This window comes from Aethalodelphis obliquidens, unplaced genomic scaffold (genome assembly GCF_003676395.1).
Source record: "Aethalodelphis obliquidens isolate GAN/ISIS:26980383/991018 unplaced genomic scaffold, ASM367639v1 scaffold7, whole genome shotgun sequence".
NCBI classification, from domain to species: Eukaryota; Metazoa; Chordata; class Mammalia; order Artiodactyla; family Delphinidae; genus Aethalodelphis; species Aethalodelphis obliquidens.
Window position 1 is genome coordinate 50,960,073 of NW_020837951.1, and position 22,887 is coordinate 50,982,959.

The 22,887-nt window shown below is 41.7% G+C and overlaps 1 protein-coding gene across 2 annotated transcripts in view; it reads left to right on the top strand.

Moving 5' to 3' along the window:
* DOCK8 (dedicator of cytokinesis 8) overlaps positions 1-22,887 on the top strand; it is a 221,983-nt gene that overhangs the window by 172,766 nt on the left and 26,330 nt on the right. For both annotated transcript variants that reach the window (XM_027105744.1, XM_027105745.1), the window contains 11 exons: positions 1,848-2,017; positions 5,369-5,511; positions 7,403-7,585; positions 7,914-8,046; positions 9,013-9,100; positions 13,940-14,036; positions 15,642-15,776; positions 16,835-16,987; positions 18,052-18,210; positions 18,832-18,932; positions 20,006-20,198. In XM_027105744.1, the coding sequence (XP_026961545.1) occupies positions 1,848-2,017; positions 5,369-5,511; positions 7,403-7,585; positions 7,914-8,046; positions 9,013-9,100; positions 13,940-14,036; positions 15,642-15,776; positions 16,835-16,987; positions 18,052-18,210; positions 18,832-18,932; positions 20,006-20,198 (1,555 nt within the window). The remainder of the gene's footprint in view (positions 1-1,847; positions 2,018-5,368; positions 5,512-7,402; positions 7,586-7,913; positions 8,047-9,012; positions 9,101-13,939; positions 14,037-15,641; positions 15,777-16,834; positions 16,988-18,051; positions 18,211-18,831; positions 18,933-20,005; positions 20,199-22,887) is intronic.

Here is a 22,887-nt window from a genome sequence, read left to right on the forward strand (position 1 = left end):
TAAGATGGCAATACTCCCTAAATTGATCTACAAACTCAGTGCAATTCATCTCACCATTCCAGCTGGCCCTTACAGAAATTGACAGGCTGATACTAAAATTCATGTGGAAATTCGAGGGACTCCAATATAGCCAAAACAATCTTGCAAAAGAAGAACAAAATTGGAGGACTCACACGTCCCAATTTCAAAACTTACTACAAAGCAAAAGTAGTCAAGACTGTGTGGTTCTGACATAAAGATAGATCTGTGTAAATTAATGAAATTGAATTGAGTCTATAAATGAATCCTTACATTTATAGTCAACTGATTTTTCAACAAGAGTGCGAAAAAAATCAATGGCAAAAAAATAGTGTTTTCAACAAATGGTGCTGGGAAAACTGGATATCCACATCCAAAAGAATGAAGTTGGACCCCTATCTCACACCATATACAAAAGTTAACTCAAAATGGATGAAAGACCTAATTGTAAGTGTTACAACTATAAAACTCTTAGATGAAATCTTAGGGGTAATCTTCATGAAATTTGATTAGGCAGTAGTTTCTTAGATCTGACATAAAAAATTCACCCATCAAAAGAGATAAGTTAGACTTCATTAAAATGGAAACGTCTATGCTTTATAGGACATCATTAAGAAAGTGAAAAGACACCAAACAGAATGGGAGAAAATATTTGCAAATCATAGATCTAATAAGGGATTTGTGTCTAAAATATATTTTTAAAATCTTACAACTCAATAATAAAAGAACAGATAACTCAGTTTTTTAAAGGGCAAAGGATCAGAATAGACATTTCTCCAATGAAGCTGTGACCAATAAGTACGTGAAAAGGTTTTCAACGTAATTAGCCATCAGGGAAATGTATATCAAAACTAGTTAAATACCCCTTCTGTCTTAGTTCCTTTCGGCTGCTATAACAAAAATATCATAGAATATTTTTAGAATAGGTGGCTTATAAACCACAGAAATTTATTTCTCACAGTTCTGGAGGCTGGGAAGTTCAAGATCAAGAGCTGGCAGATTCAGTGTCTTGTGAGGACCCACGCCCTAGTTCACAGATGGCCATCTTCTTGCTGTGTCACCCCCATGGCAGAAGGGGGCAAGGGAGCTCTCTGGGGTCTCTTTTATAAAGGCACTAATCTCATTCATGAGGACTCTGCTGTCATGACCTAAAGCCCTCCCAAAGGCCCCACCTCCAAACACCATCACATTAGGGCTTAGGTTTCAACATATGAATTTGGGAGGCAGGTCACAAACATTCAGTTCCTAGCACCTTCATACTCACTAGGATGGCTGTAATACAAAAGATAGATAATAACAAGTGTTGACAAAGAGAAAATGGAACCTTCCTATACTGCTAGTGGGAATGTAAAGTGATGTAGCCACTGTTGAGAACAGTTTGGTGGTTCCTCCAAAGGTTAAATATAGAGTTACCAGATGATCCAGTAATTCCACCCTCAGGTAGATACCCAAGAGAAATAAAAAACCTATAACCACACAAAAACTTATACACAAATATTCATAGCAGCATTCATAATTCATAATAGCCCAAAAATAGAAACAACCCAAATGTCCATCAATTGATGAATGCGTAAATAAAATGTGATCTGATTATGCAATGGAATATTATTCAACAATAAAAAGGAATGAAGTACTGATTCTACAACATGGTGAACTTTAAACATCATGCTAACAGCAGAGCCAGGACTAGAACACAGGCAGTTTGTCTCTGGATTCTGTAGGCCTCTACCCTGCTTTGCTTGGTTTTCACGTCATCACCCCATTGTTTAGGAGCATTCTGGTCAACCTCGCTTCACTCTAACCTTTGGCTTTTTGTGTGCTGCCAATAGGATCAGCAAAGTGCAAAGGAAAGCTGTCAGTGCCATCCACAGCCTGCTCAGTTCTCACGACCTGGACCCGCGTTGTGTCAAACCGGAGGTGAAGGTCAAAGTTGCTGCCCTCTACCTGCCTTTGGTTGGTATCATTTTGGATGCTTTGCCTCAGCTCTGTGACTTTACAGGTAACAATGCCTTCTGTTTCCTTCTTTTGATTGTTGGGAGCGCTTGCCAAATGCCCCACTAAAATGAGGTTTCTGTTACTAGCTCCAGTGTTGACATGCTTGTGTGAGCAATTCCCAACACCGACTTTTTTAACATAGGCCCCAACGAGTGTATTTTTTTTTAAGGCACATAGACCTGTATATGTTTTTCATTTAGAAATTGTTTGTTTATTCATTCACTCGTTGGTCTGCTGGTATATGATGAACATTATAGACCATACACCACAAAGGATAAGATAATAACAGAATTATTTCTTTTGGAGATCCGTGCTCTAATGCCTTGAAATAAAGTTGTTCCTTTTTTCTCTTTTTTCTTTTATGAGCTTTGAAGGAAAGAAGCAGACTCAAATGAGTCTAAACACTTGTACCATGCAAAAAAAAAAAAAAGGCATTGTGTCTGACACGCTTAGGAGATTCTGCCGGGCAGAGGAATTTTGCCCTTGGCACTAAGAGGCTCATTCGAAGGTTGAAAGTCAGTGTCTCCCACTTGGCCACAAGAGGAAAGGATAGATTGTCTGAAAGGCCTTTGTGTACCTCCTGGGTTTATTTGCATGTTACTGTGTGGATTAGGGAATGTAGACAAACAAAACGACCCTCTCCCAAAAAAGAGCATCTTACCTGAGAGCTTAGAAAGACAAGCCCATCTGCCTACCCTCCCCACAACACACACTCACACACACACAATTCTGGCCACTTCAGAGTGGTTCTTGCTTTTTCCTCAGCAAAGGGAAGTTCTTAAACATTACCTTGCTTGTTCTCTCAACCGAGGAAGGATCCCAAGGAACGCTTATTGAGCCCAGTATCCTTGGAAGCAATGATGCTCGGAATCTTAGAACCATCCGTGTTTTCTTGCTTCCTGCAAATGCAAAGTGTCCTGTGTGACTAAGTTATTTCTAAAATCCTTGTGGTGACAATTCTTTAGCTCATAGAATGAGGAAAAAATGGGCAGGGAAATTACAGAAGCAAGGTTGGCACAAGAGATGAGCCGGCTGCAGGGTGAGGTGCGTGGAGCTTCCGGTAGCAGTGCCTGACTGGAGGGCAAACGGAGAACAGAGTTGTCTTCAAGATTTAAAGATGCGATTCAGAGCATGGCAGGTGACTTGCAGACCATTTCTAGGATTTTGCCTGGACCTTTCAAGAAAGTTTCACTTGAAGACCTGTGATTTGTTTGTTCCCAAAGCAGGGAATCACATTAGCATGCATTATCCTAAGCTTCCTTGTTGATTAGAATTTTCCAAATCAGTGACTTGGGATCAAAACTTTTCAGCACTTGGTCTTTGAGCCTTTTAAGTCTCAATGGTTTCTTTACGTGTGCACTGAACTTTATAGTCATGATGTAGCTGACAAGTGGGAAAACAGTATAAGTATTCTATTATTAGAGGTAATATAGTGCATCTGTTACATATGAAATCTTTTGATTGATACTAATAAGAATACAGTATATTTTTTAAAAAAGATACAACTGAATTCAAATTCCAGCCTATTTATTACTATATATGACCTTTGGAAAGTTCCTCAGCCTTTTAATGCCTTCCCTTCCGTTCCTCGGTTGTAAACATGTGATAACAATGCCTATATCTTAGGGTTGTGATAAAGATGAAATGAGAGAACTTCTATAAAAGCATTTTGGCAGCAAATATTTCTATCCTCTCCTCTCCTTGTCTTGTAACCATGACCCTGTGCACATTTAGGGGAAATGAGAACGTATGCTCACATTAATCCTGATAAAGTTATCAGGTCTTGAATAATTGCCACATCTCTTCATTTCACCATTTGTTTAAAAACTCAACTGACTTAAAAACAACAGTGAATTATTATTTTTGAAAATTGAGTTCTGTTTTTATAAGTTTGGCAGGTGAAAATACTGTTGACACTAGTTTTTATGAAAAATTGAAAGTCAAAATACTATAATGTTGACAGGTCTAATAAAATTACAGGTTTTTAATGGATCAGTCATACGTGTTTTAACACACTTTTCTCAAAACTGCTTAAACAAATATTAATACTTTCTGTGTGTATGATTCATAATGGTCTTAAAACGAGCCTTTTAAATGGTGGGTCCTTATTTTGTTTGCATACATCTAGACCTATGTATAAATATAGATACATCTATATTACATGGATACAATAAATTAACATTTATTTCAAACATTCAAATTTTAATAAATTATTGCTGAATTTGTGATAATAGCTTGTTATTCTATAAGGTACCTTTTAATTCTGTAATTATAGGTTCCTTTCTATTTGGTCATTATTTGAAATATACGAATGAAGTAAAAATATCATATTATAGAAAAGTGTTATGAAAGCTTTGAAATTTTTTTTCAGTTTGAAAAATTAACTTCTAGCCTAATCTTGTGCTGGACATGTTCTCTCTTTTATTAGACTGCCTACTTTTTCCTATAGCTGCTAAACAGGAATAAATAGATGATAAATAGATGCTGTTTTCCTGTAGCAGATAAATAATGCTAAATTTCAGGTTTAAAATGACTGTGCTGACCTTAGTAACTAAGTGTCAGTCACACATGGGGCAGTGGGTAGGGAACATAGGGTAATACCATCTTTGGCTTGATGGCAAGAAAGATTTTTTTAAGACTTTATTTTTTAGAGCAGTTTTGGGTTTATAGCAAAATTGAGAGGAAGGTCCAGAGGTTTCCCATACACCCCCTGCCTGCACACATGCACAGCCTCCCCATTACCAGCATCCCCCGCCAGAGGGGTGCATTTGTTACAATAGATAAACCTACATTGAGACATCGTAATCACCCCAAATTCATAATTTACATTAGCTTTCACTCTTGGTGTTGTACGTTCTGAGGGTTTGGACAAATGTATAATGATATGTATCCAGCATTGTAGTATCATACAAATTAGTTTCTCTGCCCTAAAATTCTGTGCTCTGCCTATTCATCCCTCCCTTCCCCCAACCCCTGGCAACCACTGAACTTCTTACTGTCTCTATAGTCTTGCCTTTTCCAGAATGTCGTGTAGTTGGAATCACACAGTATGTAGCCTTTTCAGATGGGCTTCTTTCACTTATTAATATGCGTTTAAGTTTCCTCCTCGCCTTTTCATGGCTTAACAGCTCATTTCTTTCTAGCACATGGTCCGGATGTGCCACAGTTTATTCATCCATTTACCTACTGGAGGACATCTTGGTTGCTTCCAAGTTGTGGCAATTATGAATAAAAGCTGCTATAAGCAGCCATGTGCAGATTTTTGTGTGGACATAAGTTTTCAAGTCCTTTGGGTAAATACCAAGGAACATGATTGCTGGATCATATGGTAAGACCAATAGTATTTTAATTGCAGCTGCAGATGCCCGCAGTGGAAAAAATCGTACCAATGGCTCAGATGAAGAGCAAGAAGGGACCAGTGCAATTAACCAGAATGTGGCACTAGCCATAGCTGGGAATTTTACTTTGAAGACAAGTGGAACAATGCTGTCTTCCCTGGTATGTTGGTGCACAATTTCTCCCGTTTATTTTTCATTTTGTGTCTTTTCCCATCCTTTAATGGGCTTGTTCCTAAATTCACCCACCAGAACCCATCATAGAGCAGGCAGTGAGATTTCTGCCTCATTGCTTGACGCTAGAAGGAATCATTGTGAGGCTAGCAGTTGGAAAGGGAAATGGCACAGTTGAGGCAGCACACAGTCAGGCAGCGTTCTGGCAACAGCAAGAGACTCACAGATCAAATTCAGGCAGTTTCAATGGTGCCAAGTTCAAGGCTCAGAAAACCAAGAAAGGTGAACTTGGAAAACCTGAGATATTGCAAAGGAGATCAAACCTAGGCTCCCTCAGATGGGAGGCTGGCACTGTGTTTATTCTATGCGTATATTATTCATTCTGTGTCTGCCTTAAAAAAAAAGATTGAAGGAGGCCGGTCACTTGGTAGGGTGTGTCTTAAGCTTCTTCAGCTTTTCTAGGTCCCCAGAGAGCCTAAGCAGAGTTGTTTGGCTCTGTTCTTTTGCACAGACGCTATGGGCTTGAAGAGGGGCTCGTGCAGGAATACAACCTCTGATTCACTTGAGGTGGGATCTACCTCTGTTCCTTGCTGAGCTCTGACAATCCTTTTGTCAAGACAGTGCTGCATCCTCCAGCTTAATTTAACTTTGCATTTCAGTGTAGCGTTCATATCTGCAGAGAACTCAGCTCAGTTCTTTCCCGGGAAGGCAGCCTCTCAACCTAATTCTGCTTTGCTGGGTGACTTTCTTCTCTTCCCTCCAGCACTCCCCCATTCCCCACACACCCCCATGAGAGTTGAAGGACAGGAGGTAAAAAAAGAGAAAAGAAACACTGGAGAGTTGACATCAGTCATCCTACAGTTGAATAAATATGGTGTGCTTTATGATCTCCTCCACCTTCCTACCTTCTTACCAAAGTTAGCTGCCTGAGGTGGTGTGTGCCTTTTACATTGTTGTCTCCAACAGAGAAACTCAAAAGCCCAAGAACCTTCACCTCTTAGAAGTTATTTCCTATGAAGTTATAATATTGTGTGTATACTCAATACATCTAAAGATTTCACTTCTTGTGGCCAGACTCAGAAAAACTAAAGTAATTTCGTAAGCCCTATCATTCCCATCCAGACCTACTATTCCCCTCACATACGAACTAATACCTCACTGCAGCTTCACCACCACATTCCGTTGGATGTTAGCTATGCCACGTGAATCACATATTATCCTTTGTGTTGATTGGATGAGTGACAGAAAGTGTGCTCAGCACTCTGAAATGAACACTGCAGCCAAAGTATGAAAGCAAACAGCCTGAGCCCCTACACCTCCCCCCCCCCCGCAGGAGAGCATAAATTGTGGTTAAAGTCCCATTACAGAGGCCTCCGCTGAATTATGCACTTGATTAATCTGCTGAGCAGTTCACGACCCTTATACTTTGGACTCTGACAAAGAAGCTAAATCTGGAACAGTTAGGGTATTTCGGGAAACCAACCAGGGTAGTTCTCTGCTATAAGTCCAACCCTGCAGTCGCCAGCTTGAAGGAGAAATACTTGAAGATCTCACAGCTGGGAAGGCCCTGTGTATCACTGAGATTGGGTTGGGGGAGGGCATGGTCAAGGTCCAGGGCAGACCACCAGACCACACTGCTCCTGAAACAGAGGGTGCCCTGGCTGAAAGCCTGGTTAGAATACTGCCCCGGGCCAGCCCCTTTGCAGAGCCGCCCAGCTCAAAAGCACACGGCCTCCCCGGCTGGAGGAGGGCAGAGCTCCCGGAAACATCCCCGTCAAGGAAAAGTACCGTTACTGTGTCTTAGGAAATAGCATCCCTTTCAATGTGTCTGCTGCTCGGCCTCTTGCCCTACTTCGATCTCCCAATGTGCCTGCTTTCAGCCCTACAAGCAGTACAACATGCTGAATGCCGACACGACGCGAAACCTCATGATTTGCTTCCTCTGGATCATGAAAAATGCCGATCAGAGCCTCCTTAGGAAGTGGATTGCTGACCTGCCATCAATGCAGCTAAACAGGATTTTAGATCTCCTTTTCATCTGTGTCTCATGTTTTGAATACAAGGTATTGCTCAAGTTCTATCTTGTCTTGTCACAGTTCTCCTCTGTTTGGGCAGTGGGGGCATCCTTAACTGTCTTATTTCTGTATTAAAGTCCATAGCCTCTTTGTATATCCATAACCTATCTAGCTATGATAATTCCACCAGCAAAGAATCTCTTCCTTCTGCAGAGAGAACCTCATTCCCGTTAACAGGATTTCAGCCTTCAGGGCGTGTCTGTGTAGCACATGTCCAAACTGGCTGATGTCACCATGAAGTGTTCTGTCTTTAGGATTCTCCCCATGAACAGAGATCTAACCAAACTTAATGTCCTTCTGCTTCTGTCCGATCCAGGGAAAACAGAGTTCTGACAAAGTCAGTACCCAAGTTCTGCAGAAGTCGAGGGATGTCAAGGCCAGGCTGGAAGAGGCTTTGCTCCGTGGGGAAGGGGCCAGAGGGGAGATGATGCGGCGTTGCCGGGCTCCAGGTGTGTTGGATCGGCCCTTCCCTGCTGTCAGCAGAGCTTTGTACCCTTTGTGGGAAGGAGTGTCCTCCCCACATGATGAGTAGACACCATCACTTTCTTAAGATGTTATGGTGATAGAGACAAGCAGCTTCTGGGATTCTATGCAAGATGTATGTGATGTTAGCCCCATTCCTCTAAGGGAAAGCTCCTTTCCTGAGATCACAAGAACCCTGGAAATGTCCTCAAATGGCATCTTCTGTTTCAAACTTGGTGGTGGTAAAAGGTCCCGTCCAAGAATGTGAGTCATAGGATGAGATTAATGGTGTCTCCCTCAAGGCTGACACTTCCCCCCGGGATATTTGGATAGTCTATGTAGATAGTTCTACTGGATAGTTCTGGTTCCAAGATCATCTTCTCAAATCATGCAGGGCACTATTAGAATGGATCCAATCCTCGCAACGGTCTCAGAGTGTGCCAGTCCTTCAGGGATCTCACCACATTAGGAATGATCTCCAAAAAGCTGAGCTCTTCTCTGTAGGATAGAGTGAAGTGTTCAGGCACCCTCAGTCTTATTCACTGTGCTCAAGAAAAGCAGAGTGACAGCTCCTTCTAGCAGTGGGACACCATGGTAGGGAACTTGGAAGGAGACGAGCTTTTTCAGTGGTGGTTGGACACCCTCTTTCAACACAAACACTCTCCTTTTCAATAATTCAGGGAGAACCCCCAATTTCACCGGAACCCTGTGTTCATGAGAAATGTGCTTGCTGACACTCCAGAAGGGCAGGTGTTCTTCTAAGCTCTAGCCTGTCAATCAAAGAGCAGGTCAGCCCAGACTTGGCTGTGGGCTTCGTCTCCCACCAGCACCCAGCATGGATTCTAATTAGCCAGAGGAGTGATGCTGAGTCCTCTCAGTTGAGCTTGTTACGGAACTTCTGGTTATCTTGCTACTGCTAATCAAATTCCTGTCGTGCATTTCTTAACTCCTAGGGAATGACCGATTTCCAGGCCTAAATGAAAATTTGAGATGGAGGAAAGAGCAGACACATTGGCGGCAAGCTAATGAGAAGCTAGATAAGTAAGTCACTCAGCAACTTTGTGCTCCTTTTACCTAAAGTTCAAAACTATTTTTCCCAGGCTGCTTGTATTACTGAAACAACTACATCCTTCCAAGGGTAAGAAAATGAAACATCATTATCTGTGTAAATTCAGTTCATCCAGGGACCCGGGATAATCAAAGGTATAAAGAGTTATGATTTCCAGCCCTTAAACATTTATCACACTGATAAGCATTTAAAGAAAACTAATCTCAGCTAGCTTAAGAAAAGCCGCTGATGAGGCAGGACAGGGTACCCAGGACCACATCACTTCAATCCATATTTACACCCCAGAAATGTGTACAAAGATGTATATTCAGGGACATTTATGTCAGCATTACATAAAATTGTAAAAAAACCTGCAACATTCTTAATGCTTAAGAATAGGGAAATATGTAATGAAATATTAGGTTGGCATTTAAATGTTTTCAAATCGTTTTAATGACATGGGAAATGCTTATGATATAATGTTAAGTGAACAAAGCAGAACAGATACTTGTTTTTAGAGTACAATCTTAAACCTCCAGCTACACATAGTAAATACATTTTTAAAAGACTGGAGGGAAATTCACCAAAACATTAACCATGGTTTTCTTTGGGTGTTGAGAATATGTGTAAGTGATGTTTTCCTTTTTATACTTTTCTGTGTGTCCTACAACGGATCTGTATTATGATGTATTATCAGAAAACAATGCTAAAATGAAATGAAAGAAGAAAAATCCTGCTTGGATTGCAATATATGCTATATACGTATTGCTATAGGTGCAACAATTTGGACATATGAGTGCTAAAATGAAATTGAATAGATAGCACATATCAGCTGCTCCTCTTAGCAACAGGTAGCCTAATGGATCCTAGGGTTCACTGGCAAAACATTATATGGCTAAAGACACCCCCCCACACACACACACACACTTGACAAGGCATAGGTAGGGTATCCCCATGGTGTATAAAGCGCCCATCATAAGGAGGGATGGGAGATGGGGCAGACTTGAGTAGCAGTGTTGTTTTGTAAATAAATATGTTACTATCTTGGTTGTTACCACAAGAATGAATCAATCTGGCTCACTTATGGGACTTTTGGGAGTCAGATTTATTTTAAAACATTAAGGAGGTAAATATTTTTATTGTATGTGTTACTTGCACAGCCCAGTTGTTGGTCTTATGAATAATATCCATTTGGTTTGGGTATTTTATGCTTGTTCTAAGTTCCCTGAACTGATTTATAAGATATTGGTTCTGAGAGTGCATAAGTTCTAGTTCAGGCAATGAAACCCGCCCCCTGCCCCCCCAAAATTAAAGAAATATTGTATGTAGTTAGTTGCCACAGAACTGCTTGGGTGGTTAGGCCATGAGATTAAAAGAAGAGCTTAACAAAGCATGTTTGCCTGGGCTGTGTGAGTGGATGTTTGGGGAGATCTTTCCCTTTTGCTGCAGAAACAACACAATACTGAGACTTTCCATGCAGGGTGCACCAAACCGCTCCAGGTCAAGTCTCAGCCCTGAGCTACGGGATGGACTGCTCATAATCAGAGCTAATGATTCTCCTCTGATCATCTTCAGGGGTGATTTTTTAAAAAGAGAAAACATAGTAAAATTGTAACTGCTAAATTAAGCTATTTGGAAAACTTCTGTAATTATAATAGTGGTGTCTTTCACCTTTTTTCTTTCGGATCACTTTTCAATTATTTTGGCTCTGTTTCTTTTAGAGAGTCATTTTCAACCTGGGCTGTACATTAAAATCACCTGGGGAGCGTTTACAATCTCCCAGTGCCCAGGTGTACCCCAGGACAGTTAGCTTGGAATCTCCAGCAGCAGGACTCAGAAATCAGTATGTGGTGAAACTCCCTAGGTGTTTCTTGTGTAGTCAAATTTGAGAGCCATCGTTTTAAAAAAATGGCTTTTTAAAAATCAAACTAGTAGTGGTGATGGTTGCCCAACAAATATGAATGTACTTAACTGTACACTTAAAAATGGTTAAGGTGGTAAATTTTGTGTTATGTGTATTTTACCACAATTTAAAAATTTGGAAAAAAAAATCCAGATTAGGTCACTCTAGATCTGCACTGTCCAGTACAATAGCCAAGGTAGTACTATAAGTGAAAAATACATGTCAGATTTTGAACGTAGCACAAATAAAAGAATGTAAAATATCTCATTAGTAAGTTTTATTGTGATTACACATGGACTATTTTTGATATATTGGGTTAAATAAAATATATTAACATTAATTTCACCTGTTTCTTTTGGCTTTTTCTGGTGTGGCTACTACAAAATAGAAAATGACACATGTGGCCCCCATTGTGTTTCTTTTGGATAGCTTTGCTCTAAATCTAAACCTCCAGTAAATTAATAAAAAGTAGCTTTTAAATTTCACTTATTTTACACAAATATTATAATTTGGAGAATGAGGAAAAAAGGTAGAGCAGCTTGGGACCACAGAGCCTATCCTAAGCGTGAAAACATTTTTTTTTAATTAAAAAAAATTTTTTTAACATCTTTATTGGAGTATAATTGCGTTACAATGGTGTGTTAGTTTCTGCTGTATAACAAAGTGAATCAGCTATACATATACATATGTTCCCATATCTCTTCCCTCTTGCGTCTCCCTCCCTCCCACCCTCCCTATCCCACCCCTCTAGGTGGTCACAAAGCACCAAGTTGATCTCCCCGTGCTATGCGGCTGCTTCCCACTAGCTATCTATTTTATGTTTGGTAGTGTATATGTGTCCGTGCCACTCTCTCACTTTGTCCCAGCTTACCCTTCCCCCTCCCCATGTCCTCAAGTCCATTCTCTAGTAGGTCTGCATCTTTATTCCCATCCTTCCCCTAGGTTCTTCAGGACCTTTTTTTTTTTTTTTAGATTCCATATATATGTGTTAGCATACGGTATTTGTTTTTCTCTTTCTGACTTACTTCACTCTGTATGACAGTCTCTAGGTCCATCCACCTCACTACAAATAACTCAATTTTGTTTCTTTTTATGGCTAATATCCCATTGTATATATGTGCCACATCTTCTTTATCCATTCATCTGTCGATGGACACCTAGGTTGCTTCCATGTCCTGGCTATTGTAAATAGAGCTGCAATGAACAGTGTGGTACATGACTCTTTTTGAATTATGGTTTTCTCAGGGTATATGCCCAGCAGTGGGATTGCTGGGTTGTATGGTAGTTCTATTTTTAGTCTTTTAAGGAACCTCCATGCTGTTCTCCATAGTGAAAACATTTAAAACGCAGGGAAGGGACTTCCCTGGTGGCGCAGCCGATAAGAATCCGCTTGCCAATGCAGGGGACACGAGTTCGATCCCTTGTCTGGGAAGATCCCATGTGCCGAGGAGCAGCTAAGCCCATGCACCACAACTACTGAGCCTGCGCTCTAGAGCCTGCGAGCCACAACTACTGAACCCACATGCCACAACTATTGAAGCCCGCATGCCTAGAGCCCATGCTCTGCAACAAGAGAAGCCACCACAATGAAAAGCCTGTGCACTGCAATGAAGAGTTGCCCCCGCTCGCCACTACTAGAGAAAGCCCACACAGAGCAGCAAAGACCCAACACAACCAAAAGTAAAAATTTAAATTAAATTAAAATAAAATAAATAAATAAAATTATGCAGGGAAATATTTATTCTGAGCGCTTGATGGTATGTAAGCCATAGCAATGCCCCCATCATTGGGTGAAGGGGAATCAAGCACAGCTAAGTGATTATCCTGGACCAAGAGTTTTGAGCTCATATCAGGATGCCCCAACCCCTATGGCAACATGTTGGCCACTGGGACATCGTGGGAAAGTTAATTCTTCACACTTTCCTTTCCTGGCCACTATATTCAGGAGATACAAAATGTCTCTTTCCATCTTCACTTGGATTTTACGAGAATGGATAAATTAATGCATAAAATGTTCTGATTCTTTAAAAAGGAACCTAATAGAGAAGCAGCACCAGGTAATTTCCCATTCCCTCGGGGGTAATAATCACTGACGTCCAGCAGGATGTTAGATGGCCTGCCCCACAGGAATGCAACCTTGCTTCCCATTGGAAAAGGACAAAAGGCCCATACTTGACTGTGCAACCCCAAGGCAGTCTTTGGAAAGTCAAGACACTGACTCTTCCCTGACCCAGTTCTGAAACATCATCCTTTCCTAATCAAGCAGCATCGCGATTAGCCACATTCACATCACACCCAGTCTCACCTCCTCTAGCTTGTTGCCGAGGCTTCTTGGCTCAGATCAGGAGATGGTTCTCATGGGTGAAACGCAAGAATGACCCTGAAGCTTTTTTTTTTTTTTTGCGGTACGCGGACCTCTCACTGTTGTGGCCTCTCCCGTTGCGGAGCACAGGCTCTGGACGCGCAGGCTCAGCGGTCATGGCTCACAGGCCCAGCCCCTCTGCAGCATGTGGGATCTTCCCGGACCGGGGCACGAACCCGTGTCCCCCGCATCAGCAGGCGGACTCTCAACCACTGCGCCACCAGGGAAGCCCGACCCTGAAGCTTTAAGCACCAATCTGATTGGCTGACCTAATTGCTAGTAATAACCAATAATTGCTTTTTTACCCTTTTTGTTATTTTTTTAATTATCATTATTCATAATAGGGGGCATGGGGATGGCCTGGAGACTTTACCTAGAAAGCCTTTTTAACCAGACACCAAGTACAGAAGGCACCTATATTCCTTAGTTACCAGTAACCGGCTGCTTTGTTTTCACTTCAAGATTGACTCTTCCGAAGATTTCTTTACACTTGGAATATAGATTACCATCATTGGGAAATGGCCAGATTTGATAGGCACTTTAATTTGACCTCTTTTTGTTTCTTAGAACAAAAGCAGAGTTAGATCAAGAAGCCTTGATCAGTGGCAATCTAGCTACCGAAGCAAATTTAATCATCCTGGATATGCAGGAAAACATTATCCAGGTGAGGACAACAAACAACTGATCTATTCAACGTGAATATGTTTACTAGAATTTAATAAGGAATTCTTTATAGAAAATTGTGAAAGAAATAAATGAGATATGAAATGCTTTTTGTTTAAATGAAATTGGGAAGTTTACCATTTACAATAGTGTCCACCTTACAAATTCCAGAGATACTTACCAAACATCCTTCTGGATTCATTGACTTGAAGCTTGCTTGGAAAGAGTTAGGTGCTTGAAAGACTGACTCTCGTAGTTAAATCTGCCTGCGCATGTGCAAAGTTTATAATGTGGGTGGTGGGCTTACAGTTCAGTATCTAGAATAGGGGTGATAGGGGTTTTTTTTGATAGGTCAACTCCATTTGAATTATAGTTGATGTCTGTATGGGAGCTAAGATTATGACTGGGCTAGGTAAAAGGAGTGCTAAGTGTGATTAATGATGTCTGTTTTGGACACAAATTAGTGAAGAAAAATCATTTGTACCATGAATTTGCCATCCCTGCTGTAGAAAAGTGTTATATCAATGTGAATTTTATAGTAATACAATTCACCATACTAATTTCATTTTCTAAGTGAATGCTTCCAGAAATTCTCAAGACATCTAGGTGATAATGGGTTTTTAGTTAACCTGAAAAATGAGTCCTTACATGTTTCCAATGAAAAATCATTTATTAGGGGTCTAGAAGAAGATATATTGTCGAAACATATTTGAACTTAGTAATCCAACTTTTAAGTTATCTTTTAAAAAGTGATTATTGTACAAAAATAAAGACCAAAAGTATATGGTACCTTTGATAAATACTTGTTATCAAATACTTGGCATCGGGCTTCCCTGGTGGCACAGTGGTTGAGAGTCCGCCTGCCGATGCAGGGGACACAGGTTCGTGCCCCGGTCCAGGAAGATCCCACATGCCGCGAAGCAGCTGGGCCCGTGAGCCATGGCCGCTGAGCCTGCGCGTCCGGAGCCTGTGCTCCGCAACGAGAGAGACCACAACAGTGAGAGGCCCACGTACCGCAAAAAAAAAAAAAAAATACTTGGCATCATGTTGATTATATCTTTATACAATACTGCTTTGAGTGCTATATTCTTAACCCCAGTCCTCAAAATGTATTTACAGTTTTCAAAGGAAGCTGAAACTTATTTATCATTGATCTTGGGGACATTAGTCCTGCTGCAGCTGATAAATAAGCTTCTATTTAGAAACATCACTGCCACAAGCAGCCCCCAGTGTAATGGGAAGCCCACAATTGTGGTTTGAAAGCCCACAAGAAAAGCTGTGCCTTGTATACAAGGAAAGAACATTCCAAAAGCTGTTGCCCAGGATTGGGGGAAGGTGTACCTTATAACTTCGTTTAGCAGCCCAGAATTAGGCATAAATCCCAAATCAATTGGGAGTTTGGGAATAAAGTCATGTGGAAATAGGTCTTCAGCTCCCCTGATAGTGAACGATATATGGGGTGCTTTCCCAAACCCTTAAGATCATAGACGGAGAGAGATGAAACATCAGCATCCCTGTGCTAATTGCCAAGAGCACCCACCTGTGTCTTCCCCCTCAGTTCATGGGCACAGCACAGGGATTCACTGATGCTGTTCTGTTCCCCCAGGCAAGCTCGGCTCTGGACTGTAAAGACAACCTGCTGGGAGGCGTGCTAAGGGTCCTGGTGAATTCTCTGAGCTGTGATCAGAGCACCACCTACCTGACTCACTGCTTTGCGACACTCCGTGCTCTCATTGCCAAGGTAAACATGGGACACTTGCTTTCTTACTCTTAATTAAGAGTTAAGATTCTCATCAATCTAGCTTCACGTTTCTTGCTTCAGGTGCACCAAAACCCACAGACCACTGTGTTAAGTGACACTACAGTAAAAGTCTTAAGTCTCATTAGGAAGGAAGCAGATACACTGATTCTACAGGACTCACCATAAAGAGGAAAAACAGTGCCTCTCACACTAGAAATGTGGGCCCAACTATAGAAATTTGAAATGGCCACTCACTGAAGACATGAGAGTGGAAATCAGTTGAGCAACTTTGTTTTTCACCCTTTTTCTTTAGTACCTTACCTGAGTGAGATTCAATTCCTATACATGACTCCCATTCGTAAATCTTACAAAATATCATGTCATAAAATGCAGAAGGTTTAGAAGTACATTTCTCATAGCCTGAAGAATATAGATTTTCTTGAGGTAAAACAGTCTATTGCAGATTCCTATCTCCCCCTTTATTGAAAATCTCGGTTGATGCCTTCTATCTGGGATTTTTTACATTTAGAAAATAGAATCCCGGGACTTTCCCTGGCGGTCCAGTGGTTAAGACTCTGCGCTTCCACTGCAGGGGTGCGTGTTCGATCCCTGGTCGGGGAACTAAGATCTGCAAGCCGTGCAGCGTGGCCGTGGAGGGTGGGTGGGAAAGAAAAAGAAAATAAAGTGGAATCCCTCTGCTCTCACCCGTCATTATCATTTGCTCTTTCTCAGTCACCAGTAATTTCCAGGGAACCCAGTAAACTCAGGCTAATTCCTTCAGAGTTGGGACTTCAGCAGGGAAGGCAGCCTGGCTAACCGTGCAGCTAATTACACAGCCCTGATCTTAGCTGAGCAGCTCATAATGAGAGCTTAAGTCGACTCCGTTGCTTCACTTCATCTTCTGATTCAAGGAACTCATCATCTGTATGGAGCAGCGCATTAATTCTTGTGGGCTTTTTGCTTGTCCAAGCAGCCGTTTCCATATTTCAACAGGCATCCAGTCCAGAAAGCGTACGATCGTGCCAAGTGACGTCTTATGGCCCCTGTGTCTCTCCTAGTTCGGCGACTTGCTGTTTGAGGAGGAAGTGGATCAGTGCGCGGACCTGTGTCAGCGAGTGCTGCATCACTGCGGCAGCAGCATGGACGTCGCCCGGAGCCAAGCCTGCGCCACTCTCTACCTGCTCATGAGGTTCAGCTTTGGAGCCACCAGCGTAAGCGCCCAGGGCGACCCAGAATCAGCAGAGAGAGTCAATGCGAAGCCCTGGGGGAGGAAGAGTGTGCACTATTGCAGTTGACTTCTGCCACGTGGGAAGGAAACAGTTGGGCGTGTAGATGGATAGCAGCTTTTGTTTGACTTTGCTTCTAGAAGTAAATTATTAAGATTGATGAATGCAGTGGTTTCCATCCGTGTGTTTCAATAAGAAATGAACAAATATGTGTAGATTCAAGGTTGTCATCTGTGGGGAAAAAAAATACAACAGAATTAGGACTTCAGAAGAGTTTGTCCTGTTTCTAAAATCTGATTGGTACCAGAATGACCTGTGGAAGAGAATTTGCAATGATCGCTATCATCCACACCTGAGTGTTAATTGAAGTTTAGCAGCCTTTGGAATTCAGCTTTATTACAGCACCGTCTTAGTTTGTCTAGATTTTAGTATGTTCTTTTGGAATTTACATCTGTAGTCACGTTAATGAGCGTGCTCAACTGATATGAAAAGATAACTTGGCCCACGGAAGAAAGGCAGGGCCCTCAGAATATATTAGGTATAACTATTTAAAAGCCTTTAGGACATTCCTCAGAGGCTAGAGGCCCTTGGAATAGCCACAGTTTTCCATGGGCCTAGAAGGAAAGGAGAAACAAAGTTCCTGCCTACCCAGAATCCAGAAATCTCAGAAATCTTGCCCACATAGATCCTGTTCCTCTTTACAGTTTAAATAAAGTTCCAAGAAGAGGAATCTTGACACAAAGGGAGACATCCTGTGACCCAACTCTGTAGGAACCTTCCAGCCTTGCTGCACGGAGCTGGTCAGGTCCTCAATGAAAACTTAAAGGGAACTGACAGATTTATGTCAGGGCAATAGCCACTTAAACCAGTTAAACAACAGTATGAGTCTTGAGCGAAGTATAGCTCATATTTCATTGGGAAAAAAAGGAAATGATTGAGACTGGGTTAAAGAAACACCGGAGGGTTATTGGTATCTGGCTCTACTGCCTTCAATTATCTACTAGCTGAGTGCCCCTTATTTGTTCCATCATTATTTTTTCCTGACTCAGAACTTTGCAAGAGTAAAGATGCAAGTCACCATGTCTCTGGCATCTTTGGTGGGAAAAGCACCAGACTTTAATGAGGAGTACCTGAGAAGATCCTTGAGGACAATTTTGGCCTATGCGGAAGAGGACACAGACATGCAGACCACTCCTTTCCCCATGCAGGTAGACTGAAGAGCGTGCCTTGTCTGTGATCAGCCAGCTATAAACTCGTGTGTGTATGTATGTGTGTATATACACACACACACATATACATACTTATACATACATATATATGTGCATGTGTATATGTAGGTAATATATAATTCCATATAATATATAACATATATAGTTATGGATTATATAATTTTTGTGAAATATATATATTATAATTATGTCATATGATACAGATAATTATATAACGTATTATGATATATATTAGATGGAATCTAAGCTGAGGTCCTAAGCTGCCTCCTACTTGGTATAAAAAGGTCTGATGTTCTAGAGTACAGTTGAGGGCTTTCAGGTTGCAGATAACTGAAACTAGTTCAAACTAATTTAACCAAGAAGGTGTTGGAGAGGGAAGATAATATAACAATTCAGGCCCAACTCACATCTGGGCCTCGGAAGTGCCTGGACCTGCAAAGGTGAGGTCAAAGAGGATCCAGTCTAGATTCCCCTCACCTGGGCTCTCTCCTGTCTTACCGAAGCCTGTCCATGGCTGCCCCTTGGACTTTCAGTGCATCCTAACTTGTTACCATGGACTCCAAAGCTGAGACTGTTTGGGGCGTACACTTTTTTTTGCAGGTGGAAGAACTTCTCTGCAATCTGAATAGCATCTTATATGACACAGTGAAAATGAGGGAATTTCAGGAAGATCCTGAGATGCTTATGGATCTCATGTACAGGTAAACTTTTCTGGTAAAATCAAAAGGGTGTCACTTGAGGATCTAGGGTTTGTCACTATGAAGTTCTTATGAATATAATGATCACAGGAAATGTGGGTACACTGTTTTGGCTGACATCCAAAACTGTACTTAGAAATTGGTAGAAAATCACCATTCAGAGGGTGTTGATTCATGTACATGTTTTCAGAAAGATCTCCCTAATTTAAAGGGAGGTACTTATTTTTTGAAATTATTTTCTACTTACCATAGAATGAGAGAAAAGAACTATCACCTGTTACATGAATTATTTCTGAAATGTTTTTCCACTTACATTCAGACATACATGTAAGTTTTATTTAGAAATCATATTTTACTCTGTCATGTAAAATTTTGTCTTATAGTCCTTGTTTTAGGAGAAACTACTTACAAAGGCAAAATTGTTCTGATGCGATGTCATAAGCAGGATAGTACTTTTTTTTTTTTTTTGGCTGCGTTGGGTCTTCATTGCTGCACGCGGGCTTTCTCTAGTTGCGGCGAGCAGGGGCTACTCTTCGTTGCGGTGCACGGGCTTCTCATCACAGTGGCTTCTCTTCTTGCGGAGCACGGCCTCTAGGCACGCGGGTTTCAGTAGTTGTGGCACGCAGGCTCTAGAGCGCAGGCTCAGTAGTTGCGGCGCACGGGCTTAGTTGCTCCGCGGCATGTGGGATCTTCCCGGACCAGGGCTCGAACCTGTGTCCCCTGCATTGGCAGGTGGATCCTTAACCACTGCGCCACCAGGGAAGCCCAAGGATAGTACTTTTGTCTTCTGTTATTTTTTTGCGAGAAAAGAAGAAAATTGCTAGAGCTCCATTCAAATAGACATCATTTTATCAGGGTTTTTCCCCCCCCATAAATCTTTAACTGAATCATAGCATTCTTGGCATCCTGCACAACCCAAACATGGAATGAAAAAAGTTGGACTGATAGATGTTTGCCTCTTCTCTCATTCTCTGAACATGTAGGCAAAACTCTTAATGGGAAAAAAACTGGCCATGCACAATAGAAAAACACTGTCACTAACCGTTGTCCTTGAAACTTTCTCAACCCATCTTTAGAATTGCCAAGAGTTACCAGACATCTCCTGACCTGCGGCTGACCTGGCTCCAGAACATGGCGGAGAAGCACACCAAGGGGAAGTGCTACACAGAAGCTGCCATGTGCCTGGTGCACGCAGCTGCCCTAGTGGCTGAATATCTGAGCATGTTGGAGGACCACAGCTACCTGCCCGTGGGCAGCGTCAGCTTTCAGGTGGGGGGGGACAAGTTTAGCTTTTCCTTTAGTGCAGTGGTTCTCAACTGGGGGCATTTGACAGTCTCTGAAGACATTTTAGGTTGTTACAACTGAGGGTGGGAAGGTGGGTGCTACTGACAGTTAATAGGTATAAACCAGGGCTGCTGCTGAACACCCTACAATGCATAGGATAGCTCCCACCACAAAGAATTATCTGGCCCCAAACATCAATGATGCCAAGGTTGAAAAACCCTGCTTTAGTGTATTAAATTTGCCTCTTCTAATTGCTTTACCATCTTGGGTTTTTTAAAAAAAAATTTTTTTAATTTATGTATTTGTTTTTATTTTTGGCTATGTTGGGTCTTCGTTGCTGCATGCCGGCTTTCTCCAGTTGTGGTGAGCGGAGGCTACTCTTCGTTGCGGTGCACGGGCTTCTCGTTGCAGTGGCTTCTCTTGTTGTGGAGCACGGGCTCTAGGCACGCGGGCTTCAGTAGTTGTGGCACGTGGGCTCAGTAATTGTGGCTCACGGGCTGCAGAGCGCAGGCTCAGTAGTTGTGGTGCATGGGCTTAGTTGCTCTGCGGCACGTGGGATCCTCCCGGACCAGGGCTCGAACCCGTGTCCCCTGCATTGGCAGGTGAATTCCCAACCACTGCGCCATCAGGGAAGCCCCCCAAAAATTATTGTTTACAATAAATGTAGAGTCGATAGGCACTTTAGACATTCCCAAACACTTTCACGTCCATGATTTCATTTGGCCTTCCCCATAAACCAGTGAAACAGACAGAGAAGGTATTATTACTCCCACTTCACAGATAAACTGAGAGAGCAACTTTTCTAAGGTTATTTAAACCCTTTCTCAAAGACTTGTAGTTGGCACAGTATACTGACAACTGTGAAAGTATTTTTTCTAAATATTGGAGAAATTATTTCCCTCAGGGCCCATTCCTTTTATTACACTCCCTAACTCTGTAATATCCTCCTCGCTAATCTAAAATCAAGGAAGAGCCAAATTGGGACTTCCCTGGTGGCGCAGTGGTTAAGAATCCGCCTGCCAATGCAGGGCACACGGGTTCGACCCCTGGTCCGGGAAGATCATGCCACAGAGCAACTAAGCCTGTGCGCCACAACTACTGAGCCTGCATTCTCGAGCCCGCGAGCCACAACTGCTGAAGCCCGCGCACCTAAAGCCCGTGCTCCGCAACAAGAGAAGCCACCACAATTAGAAGCACACTTCAACAAAGAGTAGCCCCTTCGCTACAACTAGAGAAAGCCCGCACGCAGCAATGAAGACCCAACGCAGCCGAAAACAAATAAATAAAATAAATAAATTTATTTAAAAAAAAAGAAAGAAAGAACCAAATTGACCTGGGAAGGGAAAAAAAGGGCTGGATCCATACTGTCTTAGGATGAGCTGAATATTACCCATAGTTAGCAGAGGGAAATTGTCTGCTAGGCCTGAAAGTTGGTTCCGGCTGGGATGCTCAGTGGCCACTTGGACTGTTTTGGCTGAGTAGTTTAAAACAGTCTTTAGAGGAAACAGAAGATTTTACTAGTGCTTTTAGAGGCATAATCTGTAGAAATGACAATCCCTGAAACCTGTAACAATACAGTACAGTAAGAAAGCCCTTTTCAAGCCAGACTCACAGAGTCATTTACAAGTGTTTGGATTATTCTTGTTTGAATTTTCATGACTGATTTTTATAAAAGGCTCTGTTCTCATTGTTGCTCTTCAACACAATTTTGTGATGCTGTGTGAACCAGAAAGAGAGGACAGTTCAAAGTAGCTTTCCCAGGCTTATAGAGTAAGGCACAAAAACTGTTGCTGGTAGAGCCAGGAGCTTCTGATTTCCTGAATACTGTTCACTAGGCAATCTGGGTATTGCCTCATACCACTAATTCCTCCTTTCTTTACGGTCTTCAGTAACAATAGTATTTATTCTATCATTTTATTCTCAGCAAACAAATTTTATTCTCAATTCAGGAATGTTCATTATAAAGCCAAAAATTTAATTCTTATCCAAAGAGCATAAAAAATCATATCTGATTTTGAATCACATAAAAGTGAAGAAAGGTATAAAAATCAATTTTAGACATATTTGCTTTTTTGTAAAATTTATTTTGGCCATACGATATTAGCAAGGATAAATATTATAAGTGCTACTCTTTCAATTACCAGAAATCTCTGGGTTTAATGTGGAATTATATCAACCTCTTGTCTTGTTTCATTATTATTGCTTATAAATTCTTTTTAATTTGCCTATAGTAAGTCATGCCAAAGTGCGTAGAATAGTTCTTCTAGAAACAACAGAAAAACTCCACATTGTCCCTACACGGGAGCATATAGCTCTATTCTTTCATAGACCTTTATCCACGTATTCATTCTTTTAGGTGATATTTATTGAGTACTTATTCTGTCCTCATGAACTTTACATTCCAGCCAGGGAGAGTGGCATCATACAGCTAATTCTTCCATTTCTTATTCAATTTCAATTGTGATAAATGCTGTAATAAAGAGGTACAAGATGCTGTGAGTGTTTAGCACGTGACTCAGCCTGGGGGTCATGGAACGCTCAGAAAGACGAGGAACGGGAGGGGGAAGCAGAAGGAACTGTGAAGAATGAGGTCTTCAGAATACACAGAACATGGTGAGTTAGGTGATCTCAGCTACAGAAGAGAAGCCAAATTACACTGACGCTTATGAGCCAA